Genomic DNA, 21,477 nt, shown 5'->3' with positions numbered 1-21,477 from the left:
TCCCTGACATTTTATTTTCATTGCTAAACTGTATTTGTACAGCTGACTTTGACCAAACAACTGGTACTGTAGATTGGGGAAACCTGTCAAATCACCATAACAGGTAGCACTGGAACTTGAATAGGCAATTTTTCTGTTATTATTGTGTGGTTAAAACCATTACACACTTCATATAATGCAGATTACTTCACTATGTTTCCTAAAAAATTTCCAACAACATCCAGAACAAATACCTAGTGCTACAAGACATGCAGCTTTTCCTCCCCATTACAACTGTTTTCTTGTTCCTTAATTACACTTGTATTTCTTTCTCATAATAATTATGATATTTCTTTATCATATTTGTAATATATTTGTACTATGTCTCTATTCTCCAGGTTCCTACTACACCCTCAACAAATATCTGACACTACGAGACAACCTAGACAACTCCACGATGTCCAAGCAGGAGTTCCAGTTCACACTGGAGTTCAATCAATATGCCGAGCTGGAGACAACATGGCTGGTGCTTTTCATTATCACCATCACCGTCCTAATTGTGTGTCTCTTCATCCTCATCTTCCTACGTAAAAGAATCAGGATTGCCATCTCTCTCATTGGCCAAGCAAGCAAGTACGTGACTTTTATCATACTCATTACCATCACCATCCTGATAATCACCATATCCAATGTTGTCCTGATTGTGTTTCTCCTCATCCTCATCTTCCAGCATAAAAGAATCCAGATTGTCATCAACTCTCCAGCCAAAGCAAATAGGAGGTTTTTATCATCATTACCATCTCTGTCTTGGTTATGTCTCTCTAGTGTTGTCTTTCTGTGTAAAGGATCAGTATTGTCATTGCACTTATCAGGCGGGAAAGCAAGTGGGTAACTTTTATCCTTATATGGTGGTAGGTGGGGGCACTCACCATCCACTCACTCGATGTAGTGCTGCTCTCAGATGGCTGCCCTTTCCTCTCATCCTTTCTTCTTTCCGTCCTTCCTCTTATGTCATTCTTTCCTTCATTCTTTCCTCTTCTTCTGCCTATGGGTGACTCTACACTGAGTGACAAGCCAAATGGTTTCCTGTACACCAGGAAGCCATTTACTACACTGGGTGGTAACCATATAACCAGACTATGGCACCTGGTGGTTTAGTGGGTAAATAAGGCACTCCGATTGGATTGAGCCTGTGTAGGTTTATATCCAAGGGATGGTTGGGGTTTATTGCTTACATAATGCCACTCAGGGATGATTGAGGCTGGTCACTATCATCATAAATGTCAGGACCAACTTGCCTAGCCCCGGGGTCCTACGCTTCTCATGGGGCAGCATATGATTGGATGATGGATGGATGGATGGCAAGAGTTTAAATGATGATGCAAGGAATTATAGTTGCATTTGGAAAAGTTGTTTATTGGGAAGATGCAACGGTTTCAGTCCAGCTCTGACCATTTTTAGTATAAAATAGAAAACACTTCTTGTATGTATACTGTAGCAGGGTAAGAAGGAGAGTGAGGGGTGATGACAATGAAAGGAGGGAGGAGGGAAAGCAGTGACATTATCCAGTATTGATGAGAGAGTGATGTAGCTTGTTTCTGTATCAGAGGGGCTCAGTGAGGATGACAGAGTATGAGAGTGAAAGACTGAGTAAATAAGTCAGTCAGTGAAGTTTTAGTTATGTGTTGTAAGCTCATTTTGATGTAAGAGGAGCTCATTGTGTTTTCATGTTAACCATCAGAGCTGTGGGCAGCATCATGTCGACGCTGTTCTTTCCGGTGGTGCCCTATATACTCCAGCTGGTGTTCTTGGCCCTATTCTGTGTGGTGGCTGTTCTGCTGGCATCAGCAGGAGAGGCACAGTACCGCATCATGTGTACTGACCCAGGAAAAAATTGTGAATGCATGGGACTGAAGGTAATTAACCCTTTGATTGAACAGCATTTCTCCCTACTGATTCAAATCGTAAGGAGTTTATTAAAAATGAATATCGAAGTTCAGTCATTGTAGTAAAAATGTTGACGAGTTTCTTCTTGTGGGACGAATCCAGTATTTCGTAGGCCTGAATGATTGTGTGGCCCATTTCTGTGGAATGCTGTTTATGGTTCTCTCTTTCATTCTTATTCCTTGCTTTTAGATTGTATGAAGATTTCATAGGTACTGTATGAATACTTGTGTGACCCATTTCTCTGGGAATGCTGTTTATATTTTGACTCTTTTTCATACATTCTCTTTCCATTCTTCTAGTTCGTGCACTACCCGATATTTAAGAAAGAGGGGGCAGAGGAGTGATGCATAACACCCAGCTCAGAACCAGCGTAACTCTGATTTTGTTCTCTGAGCTCAAACATTCCTGAATGAAGTTGTTTTCCCCATATCCCTTTTCAGTGAGCAGGACTTGGATATAACATAAGTCATTGCAGGTCATATTGTGAGGGAAGATTAGGATTTAGGAAAAACTGATTGGCTGCCTTAATGACTTTTGTTTACATTACTTGAGCAGATAGGCTTTTAATCCTGTGCCATCTCATAGGTGGCATAAATCAAGTTTATGGTGTGATGATCATCATTTTAATCAGCATTTGTCTATTCTACAGGAAAATGATACCTGTAATATGGAAACATTTGATAACAACAGTTGTGCTGGTGCTGGAGCATCATGCCAGTTCTATGACTATGTTGTGGACCCAAACATTCCTCGCCTCCATGTGAGTTGATAATGTCCTTTTGATCCTTTTTTATACATTTTGTTGCATGTGGATACATAAACCCCATTCAGACATAGTGGCTATCCTGCAGCTGAAAGCAATACTGTAGTCTGGCAGTAATTAAAATGAAATAATAAAGATACAACAAATCTGAATGGAAGTTTTGGGAATAAAGGAAATTTTTTTGGTATTTTTTAAATTTCTCATAAAAAAAAAAAAAAATGCTACAGTATGTAACTTGCTGTATTTATTATTTCCCTTGCCCTGCTTTCCACAGATCTACAACTTATTTGCACTGTTTTGGACCATGTTCTTCATGTCAGCGTTTGGAGAGATGGTGCTGGCTGGAGCATTTGCATCCTGGTACTGGGCCTTCAACAAGCCTAAGGATGTTCCCACATTTGCTGTCACAGAGAGCCTAGGAAGGACAATGAGGTAAATGCATCAGAGTAGTGAAGGTATTATGTATAGTATATAATCATCCAGACTTCCTTTCCCACCCTAGGGCAGGATGAGGAGTAGAAACTTCCAGACAGCCCAAGTTTGCCTAATCCAATGGGCCACACTTCCATTCATTCATCATTCAAGCCCCCGGAACCCTGGCTCTATCTATTACACCACAAAACCTTCACCTCATTCTGTAGCTTCTACATAAACATATCCAATAAAGTCAATCTGAATGCTGTCACATTAAAAAGAGGTGCCAAATCCCTGATCATGCACTGCTCACAACATTCATCTAGCCAACTCAATCTCTTGTCAGACCCCTAGCCCCACCAACTTCCATACCGCTCTTCCTTACACACATCCACCATATCCCTCCACCTTCTCCTTGGCCTACCTTGTCTCCTCCCTCCTTCATATTCGCTCAGATATACCTTTTCACCACTCTATTGTCATCCATTCTCTCCACATGGCCAAACCATCTCAGTACAATCTCTTCGATTCTGGTGTCCACAGACTTCCTCACTCCGCATCTTTTACGTATCACATTATTCCATATCCTATCCGCCTCTGTACTCCACATACATTCCTCAGCAGTCCATCTCCACTGCTTTGACTCATGACTTTTCATTTTCATGCCACATCATAGTCCCACATTCGTATGTTAAACTTGGCACTAACACGCCTTCATGTAAGCCTTGCGCAGCTGCAACACTTAGCCTCTCTTTCTCATCAAGGCCTTCATAGCACCAGCTACTTTCCTTCCTTGTGTCATTTTACTTTCCACTTCTTTTGCACATTTTCCTCTTTTCTGTCACTGTACCCAGGTATTTGAACTCTCTCACCAATTCCAGTCTCGTCAAGGCCTTCATAGCACCAGCTACTTTCCTTCCTTGTGTCATTTTACTTTCCACTTCTTTTGCACATTTTCCTCCTTTCCGTCACTGTACCCAGGTATTTGAACTCTCTCACCAATTCCAGTCTCTCTCCATTCACAGTGACATCCCACTGGGAGTCACCTTCTCCCTCAGTAACCATCACTTTACTCTTTTTTACATTTACTCTCAAAGCACAACACTCACAGTTATCTACAAAACTCTGCACTGGTCTACCATGCTCTTGTCCGGTATCTGCAAGTAGCACTGCGTCATCAGCATACAACAAATTTGAGATATTCCATCCATCACCATTCATTAACAGCGCCATCCCTCTCTCCATTACTTGTGTTTTTACTTCTCTCATCACCCCATCCATATATATATTGAACAACCATGGGGACATCACACAACCTTGTCGCATGCCTACACTGATCATGAACCATTCACTTAGACGCCCATTTACCCTACAAATGCATCACTGCCATCATGAAATCCTTGACGGCATCTAGCAGCTTACCATCTACATTGTATATGTGCAGAGGCTTCCACAACCCCTCTTTGTCTGCATTGTCATATGCTTTTTCCAGATCCATCAATGCCATAAACACATTATAGTCCTTCTCACAGGCCTTCTCCACTGTCTGTCTCACTGCAGATATTTGATCCACACATCCTTTGCCATTCCTAAATCCACCCTGTTCATCACTCATTAGGACATCTGATATCTCTTACTTCCATCCATCCATCATCCAGTCCTATGTCGCCCCACAAGGAGCATAAGAACCCGCGGCTAGGCAAGTTGGTCCTGATTTAAGATGAGAGTGACTAGCCTCACTCATCCCTGAGTGGCATTACGTGAGCAATAAACGGCACCCACCCTTGGATATAAACCTACGCGGGTTCAGTCCGACTGGAGCACCTTAATTACCCACCAGACCACCAGGTGCCATAATTTGGTTACATAGTTACCACCCAGCGTATTAAATTGTTTCCTGATGTACAGGAAACCATTTGGCTTGTCACTCAGTGTACAGCCACCCATAGGCAGAAAGAAGAGGAAAGAAAGACAGAAGAAGGAGTGTAAAGTCACCAGTAGGCAGAAGAAAGAGGAAAGAATGAAGAGCAGAAGGACAGAAGAGGAAGGATGGAAAAGAGGAAAGGGCAGACACCCAGTGCAGCACTACATTGAGTAAGTGGATGGTGAGTGCCCCCACCTACCACATGTCTCTTACTTTCTCTGTAATAATTCTTCCGTATACGTTCCCTGCAGCACTCAGTAGACTTATGCCGTGATAACATTATCATCATTATCATCCTAATCCTATATTTCACTGATACATGGGGTGAGCATCATCATCATAATCATGTTCTCTCCTGATACATAGAATAACATCACCATCATCATCATCATCGTCCTAATCTTATTTTGCATTGATATGTGGGGGTCTTTTGTTGTTGTAATCATCATCATCATCACTCCCTCCCCCATTTCCCACTGATACAGTGTACAGGATGAATAACTTGGCATTTACTTCTTGGTATCATTTCAGAACTAGCAGTTGGTTTGCTGATCATAGCAGTTCTCTGCACGATCTAAGTAATCCTAAAATACATTACCCGCATGGTGAAAGAAAAACTGGACAGCCAAATCATCATTATCATCACCAGCACCCTATTTCCCACTGATACTAGGAGTGGGTAAAGTCATATACAAGTATTTACTTTCAGATATCACCTGGGAACGCTGGCATTTGGGTCATTGATCATAGCAATAGTTCGCATGATCCGTGTGATTTTGGAGTACATTGATCAAAAAGTGAAGGAGAAGACGGACAGCAAAATAATTCGCTGTCTCTTGTGTTGCTGCCGTTGCTGTCTGTGGTGCCTCGAGAAGTTCCTCAAGTTTATCAACAGGTAACTTAACTTTATCATAGTCACACCCTTCCACATATTGTATAGTTATTGTGGCCCTAAGCTCATTTGAAACATGAACCCAGTGGACTGCAGACTGAAGTTCCCCTCATCCCAATCTGCCATCTTTGTTTTGGGGACGGGGAGGAAGTTAAGGGATGTATGACTTGACGGCTTCACCACCCAGTTACAGTATATTGGTGCTGTTGCAAGAAAGTATCCCTTTACAGTACCTCCTAGTATAGTCAGCCCTTGTTGTATGTCAGGAGTGTGTTCTAGATTATCATATTTATTCCATACAACTGTTACTGTAAATTGAGGAAATCTGGCAAAATTTTGTTTAACAAGCAAATACTTTGTAAACTACTGTGGACGTTGATAGCCAGCAAAACTGAACGTTAAAAGACACACAGCAGAGACTTTCCGTATTGTACTTTCTTCCACCTAGCACTCAGGTGATTTTATTTTGTCAAGTCTTAAAAGCCTGAGAGTGTTAGAGTTGTCAGCATTGCTTTATTCACACCAAGGATATATTTTTTGCTTGATCACATGAATTTTACTATTTTAGGATATACATCATGAAATGGAGTTAATTTCCCCGGCAGACCCTGTCAAAAGGAAATGCCTCATGAGTTGACCTAAGGCTCAGATGAGAGTAACAGAACCCTTGTTCCCCAAAGTTAGGCACAAGAAAAACCTAGAAATAAAAAGCAGAGGTAACACCAAAAAAATAAAATGAAAATACCTGTTCCGTCTTCCTATGGGTGACTTTACACTGAGTGGCAAGCCAAATGGTTTCCCGTACACCAGGAATACGATGCTGGGTGGTAACCATATAACCAAATTATGGTGCCTGGTGGTTTAGTGGGTAATTACGGCACTCCAATCGTATTGAGCCAGTGAAAGTTTATATCCAAGGGGTGGTTGGGGTTTATTGCTCACGTAATGCCACTCAGGGATGAGTGAGGCTGGTCACTATCATCTTAAATGTCAGGACCAATTTGCCTAGCCCCAGGCTTCTACGCTCCTTATGGGGCAATATAGGATTGGATGATGGATGGATACAAAAGAAAGCAACTCCCTGAATGGGAAACTAAGCTGGATACATGGCTCACAGGAGCAGTGTCTGCGAACATAGGCCCATTGTCCCCCCCCCCCTCCCTGCAAAACACATACACACACACACACACAACTTGGCTGAATGGACAATATTGAAGTATCAAGGCTGGTCCTACAGTACAGTACTACAAACAGGCAAGATATCTCACCCAGAAAGATTCCAAAAAGCCCAAATTAACAAGGAGAGAAATAACACTGACAGGAGCACTCAGGCTGAGTGAATACACAAAGAAGCAAGCAAACAGCTGAATGCAGCAGTGATATGCAGCCATGCTGTGACATACATCATCCTGGATGAGGCTTATGCATAAGTTGATGCCTTGCTCATGAATTTTCACCCCAGAGTGAATTAAAAGTACAGGAAGCCTATCCCAGACCTGGCACAGGTTATATAACATTGTGGCACTATACCTAAGGGAACAACAATCAGTTTCAACTTAACATACACAAGGAGATTAAGCTAATACAGCATTAAAAATAATCTGCTTAGAAAAAGGTAGTACACAGCCACCTAGATGATGAAATTATGATTAAATGCTTCTTTTGTTTGTGATGTGTATTGTTCACTGGAGGAGGCAGGTGATGACTGCACTCCAGTCTGGTAATATGAAATTGTGCCTCCAGTAGGGAAAATTGCTGTGGGATATACTGCTGAAAGTGGTTCTTGTAGGATGATGTTTGGCTTAACTCCTTCAAGCTGATGATATATTTTCATTTATTCATGCCCTACAGACTACAGTATTTTAATCAGCTTTGGAGAGACATTAAGTGGTTCTTGTAGGATGATGTTTGGGTTAACTCCTTCAATCTGATTATATATTTTCATTTATTCATGCTCTACAGACTACAGTATTTTGATCAGCTTTGGAGAGACATATTGAACAGGAGATTTCAGATATAGCCTTCACTTACCTCATTATTGCAGTATGTCTCTGAAACCCCCCCAAAATCATCTGGAGATAGCAAGAAAAGACTAAAAGGTACATCAATAAATTGAAAGAGTTATGAGTGTGGATGAAATGTGCTACAGTAAGTCCTCATTATGCCATCCCCCCCCCCCATTAAGTCTTCATTGAATTAAGGAAAATTTGGCTACAATATTACTCCTTTGCTACCAGCAAGGTTGATCTGCCAATTATTCCCATTTTACAATTCCAACTGTATGAAAACTTTGTGATATTTTTAAGTGCATCCCATTTAACAAGGATTGCCTGTACAGTATCAGATAATTACTGAAGTACCTGTAGCATATTTCTTCTCCACCCCATGTATTAGTGGGACTGAGGAATAAGATGATGATGATCATAATGATGAATCTATCTTTCAGGAATGCTTATGTTTACTGTGCCATATATGGTAAGAATTTCTGCGTGTCTGCCAAGAATGCCTTCTCTCTTATCATGAGGAACATCGTTCGGGTGGTGGTCTTAGATAAGGTATGAAATCGGATATATAACCATTCTTATTACAGTTGCACCCCTATAGCTTACTTTATTCCAAGAGTTGGTTTGTAACTCTAAAAGTTCTTTAAGTTGAAATTTGCTAATACCCGACGTCAAATATGTAAAAATCGTTGGTGAACATAGGCAGAAACTGAAATACGTTTGTGGTATCCACAGCTTCAAGTAAATGTAATCATTAACACCACTGTCATTAAGTATTAACAGGTATTATACATAGTATTTGTAGAGTGTAATTGAAAAAAAATAACTTAGTACTGTAAATGCACTTGCTTCTCACCAAAACTGATGAAAATAAGCTAGAGTAAGCAGGAATTAACTAAGTTACTGGTAATACTGTATATCCCTAGATGAAGGGGTTAACAAAGCTAAATACAGTAGTTAACTCCTTGCATATGATGACTTTTTTTTTTTTTTTCCAGTTATTTCTGTTTTGTTAACTTTTGAGAAATCATTTGTGGTGACAGGGTAAGAATCTCCATCAACTTCTTCACAATTTGACTTCTTTTGCAATGCTGAATTAAATAGTATGAAAGTGCAGTAGTAAGAATGTTATAAAAAGTATGTTACTGGACTCAAGGGACACATACAGCATGACTGTTTTCTTAGGGGATGATTTATGCCTCTCATCACACCCCTTTCAATCTAAGGGTATATTTCTTACTTTAGTCTTATTATCACAAGATTATTAAACTTAGGCGAGCCATTAGTAGTGAAGGGGTAACAAAGACTTCATTTAACCTCTCTGGTTTTAAACATCATTCCTAAGCAGAATAAAATAATCTCATGTTAGCAAGGATAAACAAGAAAACAAATCACTAACTGAATGGGTTAATAACATCTCTCCTCTTCCACCCCCTTGTAGGTAACAGACTTCTTACTCTTCATTGGCAAGATGGTTGTGGTGGGAGCAGTGGGCATAGCTTCATTCTACATATTCAGTGGAGAAATAAAACCAGTGCAGGGGTACTTACCGGAGATGAATTACTACCTGACTCCTGTTATCATCATCACCATCGGCACCTTTTTCATTGCCAGCGCCTTCTTTGATGTTTATGCCATGGCCGTAGACACACTCTTCCTCTGTTTTCTTGAGGACTGTGAACGCAATGATGGGTCAAGTGAGAAGCCATACTACATGAGCAAGGATCTTATGAAGATACTAGAAAAGAAGAACAAATTCAAGGAAGAGTGAGATGTGTAGTTAAGGAGTAGTATTGTACTATCACAAGCAGAAGTTTGCCAACACTTCTCTGCCAGCTGTGGTGATGGAAGGCATTACAGGAAAATGTTTTGTGATACAGTTCCAGTATGAAATGCACAAAAAGCATTAGACTTTAGGATGCTCTCTGATGTGTGTGGAGGTATGAGAAACACGGAAGGCAGGACACAATGCTGGCTGGGAATTGTTGAACTTTTATTTATGATGGTATGTGATTAGTTATTTTATGCTCATTTTTCAATGTTCAAATACAGTAGACTCATTTATTTCCTAGTTGAGGATCTGATGAATGAGGACATAGAGGAACACAGAGAAGTATATCCTTAAGTTATATAGTTAATTTTCCATTAGATTTTTTATACTTATGAAGTAGGAATAGAGCTGAGGAGTTTGACGTCGAGTGATGTATGACTGAATGTGTGGCCATTTTCACTTTTTTTTTTTTTTTTTTTTTTTTTTTTTTTTTTTTTCATAAGAAAATTAAGAATATTTAGTATAATGAAGATGAACATAAAACTTAGATTAAGGCTGATCACAAATTTGGAAGAGTGTAAAAGGACTAAGTACCAGTGTCATACAAGAACATTATTACACAATGAAGAAAGAGGAATCGAGAAAACTAATTACTGTAGACATTGTTTATAATAGAGAAAAGGATCCTTTGCTTTTATTCAGACTAATGTATATCCTTGGGAGAGACAGTTCCAGAAAACTTAGGTTAGATGAAAAGAGTAGATTTTACCTGAGAAAGAGTTCTAGAGGACTATGTTACATGAAAAAAGTGTATTTCACCTGTGATAAGAACACATTTCATGAATAGTTGCAAGAAAGATGCATTGTATAATGTCATTTATGTAACATTATTGTAGTGAGGAAAATATATGATTAATTGGCCTGTATTGGTGCTGTTTAATGCATTGAGGCTCCTGTAACTTACTCAGCCGAATAAAATTGCCTTGCATTACCTGGTATACGATTCTAGAGCTCCCCCAACCATGATAAGATTAAAGATGATGGTTTTAACAATCTCAGGCTCTTTGATTCTCTCTCAGCTGAATAGAATCATCTGGCATTAGGTGGAATGCTGGAGTTGTTGACCCACAAGAATTTACAGTAATCTGGTTATTGTAAGGATTGAAGAACTATTAAGTCTGCTATTGATAATATTCCTTCTGTATAATTTGTGCTGTAGTCATGTATACTTAACCTTGTGGCTGCATGGATTTCTTTCAGCTGACCATAACTGTCTAGTGTTACCTCATATATAATTCCTAGGTGCATCAGTAGTAGAGAAAGGGTTATTCACAGTATATAATTTTTGTAGCCTCTGACTGCTTTGATTTCTCTCAGTGGGACAAAACACTTCACTGCATTTTTTTTTTTTTTTTCTCCTGCTGCCAGACAATTTTATTCAGCTCTGGAGAGCTCCTGGTAATGAAGGGAATATAACCAATCAAAACAGAAAAGTCTGTCCTAATGTTAGAAAAGGCATCTGGAGATAAAAACGTTAAAATATAAAGTGCATCATCAGACTGAAGAAATGAAATATTCCAGGACTCTGTAGTCCAGCCTCAGGCACCTACTGAACATCTCATCATTTGATACTGTAAATGGAACTGACTCTTATTTTTCTATCAGTAATTTACATAATCTCCAATGACTCACTCAGTGCTAATTCCAGTATGTAATAACACTGTAGTCTGGTGTTCGCTCAAGTAAAATACAATACCAGGGTTGACGTGAAAGAGTTAATGGATGTATCAACACTTCCAGCTCCTATGACTTATCTTGACCTGAATAAAGTCATTTTGTTTTATCCCAAATATAATACTAGAGTTGATGCAACCATGAGAGGAGTTACGGATGTTTACATTTACATTTAGGGACCACTGACTATCCTAACATGGATGTCCTTTCACCCAGTGGCAATTTTCCATATATTGCGATCTTGAGAAATTTCCCTGCTCATTCCTAATAGGTAGCATAAGGGAATAAATTTAATTCCCTTCTGTGGGACAATTCTAGTATATTACTCCAGTTAATGGCTAATTACTCTACTGAGCTGAGAGTGGGTAACAGAAGCAAGTGTTAACTGATGACAATGAGGCCAGAGGATCATGTACAGGAGTAAGGACAGCAGAGAAAAACTGAAAGAATACATAATTTGTGATGTACTGAATTATTTGGAACGGAAGAATAATACTCTTATAGTGAAATTGTGCTCATTGTGACACATGTAAGCATAATTCTTCCATCAAAAAAAATCATGGCATTGCTGATGGAGGTCTCAGGTTTAAGAAGAGCATGTGCTAACTTGCCTCAGTTTAGTATAAGAGGTAGTAAGAGGTTTTTCTGTAATCCATGTTCTACCAGTGACACAAGGTGATTTATAACTTAAATGATTTGGACTTTTGTAGCCTAGCCTTGGACCCTTCTACACCCCAAGCCCTTTAAGACCCCTGTCTGGGTAATAAATGGTTCTGGCTTTGGTTTTTTATTTAATCCATGGCAGCACGTAATCATGACACTGTATATTTTCTGATCAGAATATGTTTTGCTCTGGCACATACATATTGTCAGTTGTTGTCCTGTGCTGTCTGGTCAGAATTACTTCAGTTATTTGTGTATTCCTCTCAGTGTTAGCTACAGTATTGTAGTCAAAATGTTATTTATTACCTGATCATAGATACTGATTTCTTGAAACATGAAATGTTTAAGGTGATCATCAATGTCCTTTATGCACACTTACAGTAAGCTACATTGTTCATTTCAAAGTTGTTATTTTCAGCTACTGGTAATATGAAAACTATTAGAATGATAATCTGGAATTTTAGATCTACGTTGACAGACCAGCACAGTAAGTCCTTGTTATATCATTCCATTCCCTTTTTTCCCCTGCACTGACCCCTTTAATATGATGACATATTTTTCACTTCATTCTTGGTACTTTGACAATGTTATTCAGCTTAGGGAAGGCTGTACAGGCAGGAGGAATTTGGTTTAACCTTCATTTACCCTTTCACATAGAGGTTTCCTCAAGCTGAATAAAACTGTGTTGGAAGCAGCAAGAAAAAAATACATCACTGGATTCAAGGGGTAAAGTCCTTATGGGGAGACAAAAAATCTATAGTCATTTGGTTGTTTTGATTTGGCAGTTTCTCCTAGTTTACTGTACTAGTTAAATGTATTAAAAAATTGATAATTTGGATCACATACAGTACCTCACCTACAATAAGGACTGTCTGTATCAGTCTTTTTTCACTGTCCAGCTTTGCACTGTCTTAAATTAAATAGCATGTGAAAATTGAAACTCATACCTCTTCCATGGTACTACGGTATACCAGCAGTGTCTCATTGATACATTGATCTAATTTTCAACATCACAACCATTAAGACCAGGAAAGGTGATCATAGATGAACTTGTCGTGGAGATACTGTAGTGTAATGGTTTGAGGTCAGGTGAAAAGTAACCGATATATTCTAGTATGAATGCCAAGTCAACATAATGTGCCTGCTAAACCGAATCTGATTAATGTAATTGCTACTTCATGACAATCTCATTTATATATACAGTATATATATATATATATATATATATATATATATATATATACAGTATATGCTATAATCCTTGATTAGACAGTCATGGTTATTATGTGCTTATAATCAAAGCCTGCCAAAATTTTCTGGATATTTTGTAACTGCAATATTCAACAATACTGATGTACCTGGGTGTACAGTACAGTACATCCTTTCTCTCTGCCGATAATCTGTATACTGACTGTATCATTCAATGTATTATATTTTTACAATAATATTTATGCCTACATTTTTAAGGGTATATATCTGCACTTGCATATAGCAGTACTGTGCCATTGGTATGAAAGGTGATCTCTGCAAAATATTACATACTGTTGTTTTATACATGTTTTATAGGTGATATTAAGGCAAAAGTAGGATGTGTTAAGTGTTTCACAAACAAAAGTCAAATACTGTACTCTGTCACATTATAACTGGTTTACTGTCACCTGACAGAAAATTATTGCTTCTCCATATCAAATGTTGAGCCATTAAAAGAGATGGGTAGTAAAATAGTTCCAAGCTGTAAAAACATGGCAAGGAAATGATGCATAAATGTATCTTAATTTGCCATGAAATAACAGTTAATTGGCTAAAAGGGCATGCAAATAATGGTCAGGTATGATCAGACTGACATTAGTAGTTGGCTAGGTATCACTACCTCACAGCAGTCATCATCATCATCCGGACCTCCTTTCCCACTCTAGGGCAGGGAGAGGAATAGCAATGTCCAGACAGCCCAAATTTACCCAATCACAAAAGAAAAAAGGACAAATAACAGGCATGTTAAAAACAATACATGAATTCAGTACTGTATCATGGGTTAAATGTTACAAGATACCTGTGGGAGACTTCAGTCCCAGCTGAATTGTGGCTGAGATAGATTAGGGGGACACATATAACTCTTTGAATTTGGAGGACATCGTTTTATTTTATTTTTGCAGCTACTAGTTTTATTCAGCTTAGGAGGAACCATTTGTACTGAAGGGATTAACATTATATCTAACCCCCCTGCACTATAATCTGTCCTGAGCTGATTAAAATCATGGGAAATGGAAAGAATTATAGACAACCCCAACCTCACTGGGTTAAGAGAGAATGACAGAGTTGTACTACCTAGTATTCCTCTATTCAGTTAAACAGCACATGCAGTCTGTAAACACTACAGTACAGTAGTAAGTCCTTTTTTTTTCCACTGGTCAACAGTAAATTTTTAAAATATTGCCCATGAAAACTATCATTGCTGCCCACAGTGCTAATTTACAAAAATCCCCCAGTTTATACAGTGTAGTACCAGTTGTATTAAAAATTTTGTTATATATTGAAATACATCCCATACATGGTGAGGACTTACTGTACTGTAATTTATCGTACAATTTATGTTATGGGGTTCATTGTTATAAAAGCAAAATGGACTCTCAATTATGATTGTGATACTGAAAGAATCTAGCCAAATGAATTTTCTGTGCAGATATGTCCCTTTAATAAAAATATTATTGAATTAAGTTTTCATTCATCTTTATCAGTTTTAAGTCAGCTCAAAAACACATGCAGTAAAACTAGAGCTGGGATCCATTAGTGAGAATTGGGTTTGGTCTGGTTCTGGCCCTTACTCAGTACTAGTATTATTCCTGAAATGTGATTCAGCCTGGTTCTATCAATCCTGTAGGCTAATTCTGGTAAAATTAATGCTCTTAATCTGAGCCCATTAATTAAATCTAATGAAATTTCATTGTTATGAGAATAAGATGGGATAACCAGGCAGATAAGTGAAAATTACACATTTTCGCATGGTCAAAAACCTGTTTTTCCTATCAAAAACCCATTTTTCACTGTCCGCTCCTTATTTGGAGACGTGCTTGACTCTATTGGATACGTGTATGTTAAGCTACAGAACATGGTGAATGTTTTTTGGCATATCAGATACAGCCAGGATTCTGGGGGCTTGAATGGTAAGTGAATGGAAGCGTGGCCCATTGGACGGGGCAAATGTGGGCTGTCTGGACACTGCTACTCCTCGCCCTGTCCTAAGGTGGGAAAGGAGGTCCGGATGATGATGAATGATGTTTGGGGAAGAGGCTTCAAGACACTTCTGATAACAACCATGCATTAGAAATGATAATAGGAGGAGTCCTCAGTGCACTTTCCTGTATGTAATTTTAATGCCTCATGATTTATGATGACATCTGACCCAACGAAAAGAGTGGAGCCTGCCATGTCCTTCAAACCAGGAGGGTTAGGGTTCATGCCCACTTTTTTTCTTTCTTTCTTTTTCTTTGTTTTTTCCCCCCCCCCTTTCATACAGTCTGGGGCTGGGTGAAGTGATTAACTGGTCAGCAGTTAGTCCACAGAAGGTTCACATGATGTTGCATGGTTTGCAGCTCAGTCCTCCTGTTAAGGGCTATAACTGTAATAAATACGATAATATGTAATTACGCATGGTTTGTTGCTAAAGGGTCAAAGGTGTAAGTGTGCCACAGGGCACTGACTGTGTTATGGAATCACAGAGGCTTTAAGTGCTAGGAGAGAACAGACCAGTAAGAAGCATCACTGTTGGACAGGTGGTGGGCATTAAGGTCAAAACCAAAGACTGAGTAATGAGGGTACACGAGAGCACTGCATAGATATTGTACTTGGAAGCAGCCAAACCAGCAGACACTGATATGTTAGCTGTGGTCCAAGGCTTACAATTATTAAAGAGCAGCTCCCAACAACCCCATTTATCCTCTATTGCCCAACATAGGGGACACCACTGTGAGGAGCTAAGAATTCGATGAGGGAGGAAGCTATCAGAAGTTACCTTGTGTTACTGTGTCCTTACGCTGATGGAAACACTGACTTGTGCCCTCCCATAACCTGGGCTGAGTAAATGCCTCGGCCCCCATTCAATGCGTGTAGCAAACTATGCCAGTACTGTAGGTGGAAGTTTTTTCCATGGCCCTGAGGCTGTGAAGTGGTTAAGTACACCACTGAAGTATGCTGAGGAGTATGGATGGTAGTGGTCTCTGATGGGTGTAAGGTGGGTAAAGGATGGTGCTACCCAGTACAGTTAACCATCTGAGATGCAAACATCCAAAGAGTATGACTGCTGCAAATTATGGAGGTCTGCTAAAGCCTATATTTTCCTGCACTCACTGATATGTAAGGCACTGTCTTAGATGGCACAGACTATGGGACCCCTACAGATATATATAGACCATGGGACCCCCTGTAGATATATATAGACTATGGGACCCCATATGATATATAAGGTTCCATCGAATCTACTGAATAGGGTGGCACATAAACTACATTTTGCAAGAAACTACAGTATGTGGCAGTGAGGTGCAATTATTTTGCCACAATCGCCCCCCCTCCCAAACAAACATGAATTCTGCTAGTAATAAATATTCAAGAGATCCTGTTGGGTCATCAACAATTAAAGGTCCAACTGCACAGCTTCCTGTGGTTATGGACAATGTGCCACAGAAGGCAAGTTGGCATTGTCTTGGCAAATCAGAGATTGGGACATTAAACTAACTGAAATCTATGAAAATCTATATGTAATGCATAAGAATTCCTTGCAGAAGATTACAAACTCGATACCTTAATGACTGAATTAGAGTGCGAATACATGACAGCACACACAAAGACATACTGTATGCTATGTACCATTATACTCATACACTTCTTTTGTGTGCCCCAGGTGGAACGAAGCCCCACAGTGCCCCAGGTGGAACGAAGCCCCACAGGCATAAGCCTAAATTATTTGTAGAGAAACATGCTGCTCACCAGCAGATGTTTCAAAGAAAGCAAGTGAGGAAATTACTGCTGCTGAACCTTGATATGATGACAGTAGAAATGTTCTTGATAAGTTAACAGGAAGGAAAGAAAGAGAGAGAAAGAAATGGTGAAGTTCAGTTTTTTTGGCAATGAAGAGGGTTTGGATAATGAATGCATCCTATAAAAAAGGGCCTTAGATTACCCATGAAATGTCAATTTACAAAAATGACTTTGTATTCATAAAGAACCCTAGTGTAGTTATAAAAATTCTCAACCGAAGAATCTGTGTGGATGACTCAAATTCCTGGGAAGATGCAGGCCACCGTAGGGGCTCCAAGCTGGCTCAGTTATGAGTGATTCTCCTGGTTACAGAGAGTGATTCTGAGACTCGCGTGTTGGTGGGCCGGCCCCTGCGTTAACAGTCTGACAAAAAAACAATGCTACGACTATACATCATTTCCATAACACTGCTTTGTCAAGATCTATAATACCCTAGTGCTAATCTGATTTTAAGATGGAGAAATCAGGGACAGATCCAGCACTTTCAAAATGGGGTGGGGGTGTAATTCCTAATATAATTAATACTTGAGGTATTTAAGCACTATCAAAATTCATTTTTAGTTTAACTGTTTTAATCATAGGAATACAATAACTGGGGCAAATGCAAGTGCAATATGATACTTATTGCACACATTTCGGTGGTAGTAGTAGTATATAGTAGTAGCTGTTCCCTAGGCAGTCTGGCCAAACAGCCCCGGGTCCCTTAGGAAGGCCATGGCCGAGACCGGGCTTTCCCACAGAGCTCTCAAAGAGTGTATGTTGTGTTGTTCGTGTAGGTGATTGTGTGCAATGCAGTCTTCCATTATGTGCTTAATAGTATGGGGTGCTGTGTTGCATCCTGGACAGGCATCAGCGACGGAGTTATCCAGCCTCTTCTGGTAGCTTAAGAGGGCTGGATGGTGCCCACATCTCAGCCTGGCCAGGTGGACCCTATCCTCACGAGGAAGATAGGATTCAGAAGGGTGGATGTCAGGAGGCCATGCATGCAGCTGTGTGTTGTCTTTAAGTGACTGAATGGAGCGGCGAGTGATCTGAATTTGGATATGCTTCTGGAAGCTGGTCTGAGGTGGGCGAGGGGTGAGAGATGACAGTATTTGTGTATGGTATCGTGTGCTGGGTGTTGTTCTGATGTTCCTTCCTTGTTGTGGGTGGATGTGCTGCCATGTACTGTAGTGGATGTTGTGGGTTTGTGGAGGCTGCAGCAAGAAACTGGATGCCTCTCCTGTCAAAGTGATCCTTGACTTTGAGAACTTTGGTTTCTTGATGTAGGTGGTCTGTGGGTGTAGTAGCTGTGCAGCCTGTGATTATTTTTAGGGCCTTGTTCTGCATGGTCTATAGAGTGTTGTAGTGTGTTTTGGTGAGGTTAAAAGCCCAGGCAGGGCTTGCATAATTCATCAATGAACGTATGTATTGTTTGTATACTGTGGTGGTGGTTTCTTTGTTGTGTCCGAATGTTGTATGGGTAAGTGACCTCAAAGCATTGAGTCTTGGTGTTATTTTATTTTTAATGTTTGTGATGTGTTGTTTAAATGACATTGATGTGTTGTATGTTACACCAAGGATTTTGTGTGTGTGTGTGTGTGTGTGTGTGTGTGTGTGTGTGTGTGGTAGGGGAGTGTTGTTTATGGTGAGGTGTGGGATGTGACTGATCTGCTGTCTTGTGAGAAGAGTCACTGTACAGTAGATTTGGCTGGGGCTATTCTGAGACTGTTTGTGGTGAACCATTCGTGTAGTGTGTTGAGGTAAGGTTGAATGATGTGTGCAGCTGTGTTTGCGTTTTGGTGCGTACAAGTGTTATATCATCTGCATAGGAAGCTATGTGTATCTGTGGTGTGTGGGTATGTCGTGCATGTATAGGTTAAAGACTGTAGGGGACAAAACAGATCCTTGGGGGACGCCGTTTGTGAAGTTTCTGATGTTAGAACACTGACCGGCAAATGTTACGTGTGCACATCTGCCTGCTAAGTAGTTTGCCAGCCATCTTTTTGTTTTATTGTGCATGTTTGTGTTAAGTACTGGTATTTTGTTTGAAAGGTTGTGGCGGGGGATGGCATCAAAACCTTTGCTAATGTCTAGTGTGATTAGGAGTGTTCTGTGTGGTGGCCTAGCTGAATTCATGCCATCAAAAACTGTGTAAACTCTGTAAGAAGGGTGTTTGTTGAGTGCAGCGGCCTAAAGTCATGTTGCGATGGGGCCAGGGGGGTGTGAGGTGTAACTAGTTGTAGTACCAGTCGTTCAGTGACTTTAGAGGGGGTGCAGAGGAGTGCGATGGGGCAATGTGAGGAGGGTAACGTGGGGTCTTTGTTGGGTTTAGGGATAGTGATGATATTGCCATGCTTCCAGATGTTGGGTATTATGTTGTGTGAGTAGCTGTAGTTTGATAAGTTGGTGAGTGCTTGTATGCCTTGTGGTCCTAGGTGTTTGAGGTGAATGTTGCTTATGTTGTCTGGTCCACAGGCAGATGAGTGCTTAAGGTTGTTAATGATGTGCTTCGTCTGAAAGGTGCGTAGTCTGGATCTGTGGGGAACTGTCTCTTTCGTCGGATGATACGTCGGTCTTCGGGATGGGGGTTTAGATGGCTGACTTGTGAAAAGTGATTGATGAGAGTGTTTGCTTGTTGTTTGTTTGAGGATATTGTGTCTGTTGTTGTGATGGCAGCGTGTGATTGTGTGGTGTTGCTGTTGGAAAGTGTGATGCTGTTTAGTGTTTTGTAGAGTTTGCTGTTTGTTTTGTGGTCAAGTGTTTGGAGGTAATTTTTCGTTTAGTGTTTGCTGTTCTGATATTTTATTGTTTATTTGAGTGCTGAGTTCTTGTATTTTTTGTACGGTGTCTTGTGTATGGCGTGTTGGGGAGTGTCGCAGTATGTCCCGTTGTCTGATGAGGCCTTGAATTTCTGGTGTCAAGCTGGGGTTGTGTCTCTTTCTGTTGCCTCTAGGGATGTGTCTTTTGTCTGCGTTTTGTATAATTGTACTGAAGGTGTGCACAGCGGTGTTGATATTTGTGATGGATGTACTGTTTAGTGTTTCGAAATGTTGTTCTGTTTCATTTACAAAGGCCTCCCAGTTGGCTCTCTTATAATTAGTGTATGTGTGTTTGTGGCCAGCTGGGATGATTCTGGTTTTGGTAGTGATGATGACTGGGAGGTGATCGGAACCTAGGGTTTTGACCACTCTCCATGATGTAGTGGGGGCGAGGTTTGGGGAGCAGAAGGTGATGTCTGGAGATGATGGGAGGAAGAGGGCTTGGTGTGGGATATGGGTATGTTGGTCTAGATTGTTCAGTATGAAAAGATGATCTGTCTGGGATTGTAGTACCAGCCCTCTGTCTGTGTCAGGGTTGTTGACATGCCAGGCCGACGACTTGGCGTTGAAATCACCACCAAGGATGATGTTGGGTATGTTAGTGATGTGGTGTATCTGTGGAGAGTAATTGTGGGGGACGACTGGGGGGGAATGTATGTGTTAGCGATTGTTATGTGTGATTTGTTACCAGTGCGTATTTTAATTGATTGTATTTCTGTTGCGGTGTCATGTGGGGGAAGAAGTGACTTTGTGTGTGCACTGGTATTAGCAAAGTTGATGGATTTGTGTACCAGGTACACAATAGCAATGCTTTCATTACAGGTTATCATTAGTTTGTTAATCAAACTAAACAAACTTTTTGGCAACAATTATCCCCTCACTTGATGTAGTGCTGCCTACTTCTTCTTTCATCTTTAACATTTTTGTTATACAAAGATTTTCGAAGTCCAGTGGGGTTCTTCTAAACATGAACACCAAAGCAGGACTCGATACACCTTAAGAGTAGGCCTACAAGGTAAACACTGAAATTCCAGATGGCAAGGCAAAAGATTAATTATATCACTAGCCTTTATACACAGCTTTACATCCGAGATCGTGAGATCTATCTGTAGGAAAAGGTCAGTCGGGGTGAAGGGGAACTGGGGAGGGGAAATCTGGAGGGAGATGTCCCCGATATGACACACTCGTTGCCAGGGTATTCTCTGGAAAAGGAAGGGGGTCGGAGTCTAACTCTACATCTGTATGGGTGTTGTAGTGTGATGAATTAATGGTAATAAGGCTAATGGGGAGATAGGCTACGACCCTGGCTCTGGAAAAGTGGAGGCCCGATGTCTGGCTCTTTCTCCCTCTTAATCTGGCGATAATGTAATGTGATTTGTGCTCAAAGTGGGTCTAGCGGTGACAGTCGGGACAACAAGTTTATGTCACCAAGACTGGGATTCCTTTTCCAGGGGGTAGGAGGGCACTCTCTACCTGTGGGAGGGGATGTGCGTGTGTGTGTGTGGGGGGGGGGGGAGGACTGGCTCCAGCTTCAGTGTCACGTTGGGGACGTATT

The 21,477-nt window shown here is 40.4% G+C and overlaps 1 protein-coding gene across 3 annotated transcripts in view; it reads left to right on the top strand.

Moving 5' to 3' along the window:
* Ctl2 (Choline transporter-like 2) overlaps nt 1-10,119 on the top strand; it is a 124,900-nt gene extending 114,781 nt beyond the window's left edge. For all 3 annotated transcript variants that reach the window (XM_080269886.1, XM_080269884.1, XM_080269885.1), the window contains exons 7-13: nt 378-612; nt 1,721-1,895; nt 2,576-2,686; nt 2,964-3,121; nt 5,737-5,922; nt 8,366-8,474; nt 9,364-10,119. In XM_080269886.1, coding sequence (XP_080126012.1) covers nt 378-612; nt 1,721-1,895; nt 2,576-2,686; nt 2,964-3,121; nt 5,737-5,922; nt 8,366-8,474; nt 9,364-9,693 — 1,304 coding nt within the window. In that variant the 3' untranslated portion in view covers nt 9,694-10,119. The remainder of the gene's footprint in view (nt 1-377; nt 613-1,720; nt 1,896-2,575; nt 2,687-2,963; nt 3,122-5,736; nt 5,923-8,365; nt 8,475-9,363) is intronic.
* Nucleotides 10,120-21,477: the final 11,358 nt, after the last annotated feature.

This window comes from Coenobita brevimanus, chromosome 38 (assembly GCF_032717465.1).
Source record: "Coenobita brevimanus isolate Jiangsu-jjx chromosome 38, ASM3271746v2, whole genome shotgun sequence".
NCBI lineage: Eukaryota > Metazoa > Arthropoda > Malacostraca > Decapoda > Coenobitidae > Coenobita > Coenobita brevimanus.
The sequence above is the reverse complement of the archived record's forward strand: the minus strand, read 5'-3'. Positions and strand labels throughout refer to the sequence as shown.